The 2,213-nt window shown below is 58.5% G+C and overlaps 2 protein-coding genes across 5 annotated transcripts in view; both read left to right on the top strand.

Moving 5' to 3' along the window:
- The window catches only part of LOC102253500 (ral guanine nucleotide dissociation stimulator-like 2), a 31,644-nt gene that overhangs the window by 6,063 nt on the left and 23,368 nt on the right, over window positions 1-2,213 (top strand). The gene's annotated exons all lie outside the window — the stretch shown is intronic.
- Window positions 7-2,213, top strand: part of ZBTB22 (zinc finger and BTB domain containing 22) — a 3,117-nt gene continuing 910 nt past the window's right edge. Inside the window, exons 1-2 of the mRNA XM_005867958.2 lie at window positions 7-138; window positions 468-2,211. Of these exons, the coding sequence (XP_005868020.1) occupies window positions 544-2,211 (1,668 nt within the window). The 5' untranslated portion in view covers window positions 7-138; window positions 468-543. The remainder of the gene's footprint in view (window positions 139-467; window positions 2,212-2,213) is intronic.

Here is a 2,213-nt window from a genome sequence, read left to right as displayed (position 1 = left end):
GACGTGGGGGGGCAAAAGGGGCGTGACCCTCGAAAGAGCCTGGAGCATTGCCTAAAGGGAACTGCAGAGAGAGAGTGTTTTTCAGTAACGGAGCAGACCTGCCCCCCTCCCAAGAAAAGGGTGCAAAACATCAACAAGGTAAATTTTGGAAAGAGGCTCTCTGGCAAATGGGAAATTCCAAGGGGAGGCACCCCATTCCCATAGAGTACCTATTTCTCTAACCTCCAAGGAAAGCACTGAATTGGAGTCAGGACAACTGAGTTTGCTGGCGCTGCCACTTGATGGCTGTGGCCATGAATAATCTCTTGGTATTTCTTAGCCTCAGTTTCCTCACCTTTCAAGTGGTGTTGAGAGGAATACCTAACTTCACAGCATTGTGTGGGGAGTTACTCAAAAAATGGGTGTGAACATATTTTTAAACTGTAAAGGGCTGTTTCATTGTGTTATCATTCTTTTTTTCTTTCCAGAGACCCCCCCGGCCGCCCTCCTCCTTCCCTTGTTCCTGTGGCTGGGGGGGTACCACCTCCCTCCACCCTCCACACCATGGAGCCATCTCCTTTGTCTCCAAGTGGGGCAGCACTCCCTGTGCCTCTGTCGCTGGCCCCGCCCCCACTGCCCCTGCCTGCAGCTGCAGTGGTACACGTGTCCTTCCCGGAGGTAACCAGTGCCCTCCTGGAATCCCTCAATCAGCAGCGACTACAGGGCCAGCTCTGCGATGTGTCCATCCGAGTGCAGGGCCGGGAGTTCAGAGCTCATCGTGCTGTCCTGGCTGCCTCCTCCCCTTACTTCCACGACCAGGTCCTACTCAAGGGCATGACCTCCATCTCACTGCCCAGCGTCATGGACCCTGGCGCCTTCGAGACTGTCCTGGCTTCAGCTTACACTGGTCGCCTCAGCATGGCCGCTGCTGACATTGTCAACTTCCTCACAGTGGGTTCTGTGCTCCAAATGTGGCACATTGTGGATAAATGCACGGAACTCCTTCGCGAAGGTCGGGCCTCTGCCACCACCACCGTGACCACGGCTGCAGCCTCCTCAGTCACTGCCCCTGGTGCTGGGGTCCCATCAGGGAGTGGGGCCACTGTGGCCTCTGCCACCGTGGGCTCTGTGCGCTCCCATGCCTCCAGTCGGGCCAGTGAGAATCAATCCCCCAGCAGCAGCAACTACTTCAGCCCCCGAGAGTCTACTGATTTCTCATCTTCCTCCCAAGAGGTGTTTGCGGCTTCTGCAGTGGGCAGCGGGGAGCGTCGAGGAGGTGGCCCTGTATTCCCAGTCCCTGTGGTTGGCAGTGGGAGCACTACCTCTGGGAAGCTGCTACTGGAGGCAGATGAGCTGTGCGATGATGGTGGGGACGGCAGGGGTTCGATGGTTCCTGGGGCGGGGCTCCGACGGCCCACCTATGCGCCCCCCAGCATCATGCCACAGAAGCACTGGATATATGTAAAGCGGGGTGGAAGCTGCCCAGCATCAGCGCCCCTGGCTTCCCAAGACCAAGATCTGGAAGAGGAGGAGGAGGAAGACCTGGTTTTGACCTGTGAGGATGATGAAGAAGAGGAGCTAGGGGGAGGGTCGGGGGTTTCAGCGGGGGGAGGACCCGAGGCCACCCTTAGCATAAGTGATGTCCGGACCCTGACTGAGCCTCCAGGCAAGGGAGAGGAGCAGGTCAATTTCTGTGAGTCCTCCAATGACTTTGGCCCCTATGAGGGTGGGGGTCCTGGGGCAGAGCTTGATGATTCAGGGAGGCCCACCCCTTCCTCCTATGCCCCCTCCCTCCCATCAAGGCCCCTGCTTCCTGTAGACGTGCAGGGCAACCAGATCCTAGTCTTCCCATCGCCTTCCTCCTCCTCACAGGCTCCAGGCCAGCCGCCAGGGAACCAAGCTGAACACGGGGCTGTGACTCTGAGGGGCACATCCGCAGGGAGCCTGGGTGTCCCGGGTGGCGCTGGTGGGACCCCTGGAGGGACAGGCAGCGGGGACGGGAATAAGATCTTTCTGTGCCACTGCGGGAAGGCCTTCTCCCACAAGAGCATGCGAGATCGTCACGTGAACATGCACCTCAACCTGCGGCCCTTTGACTGCCCCGTGTGCAACAAAAAGTTCAAGATGAAGCACCACCTGACCGAGCACATGAAGACACACACAGGCCTCAAGCCCTACGAGTGCGGCGTCTGCGCCAAGAAGTTCATGTGGCGGGACAGCTTCATGCGCCACCG

Source organism: Myotis brandtii, unplaced genomic scaffold (assembly GCF_000412655.1).
Source record: "Myotis brandtii unplaced genomic scaffold, ASM41265v1 scaffold2561, whole genome shotgun sequence".
Lineage (NCBI taxonomy): Eukaryota > Metazoa > Chordata > Mammalia > Chiroptera > Vespertilionidae > Myotis > Myotis brandtii.
This window is presented reverse-complemented; position numbering and strand designations above follow the sequence as displayed.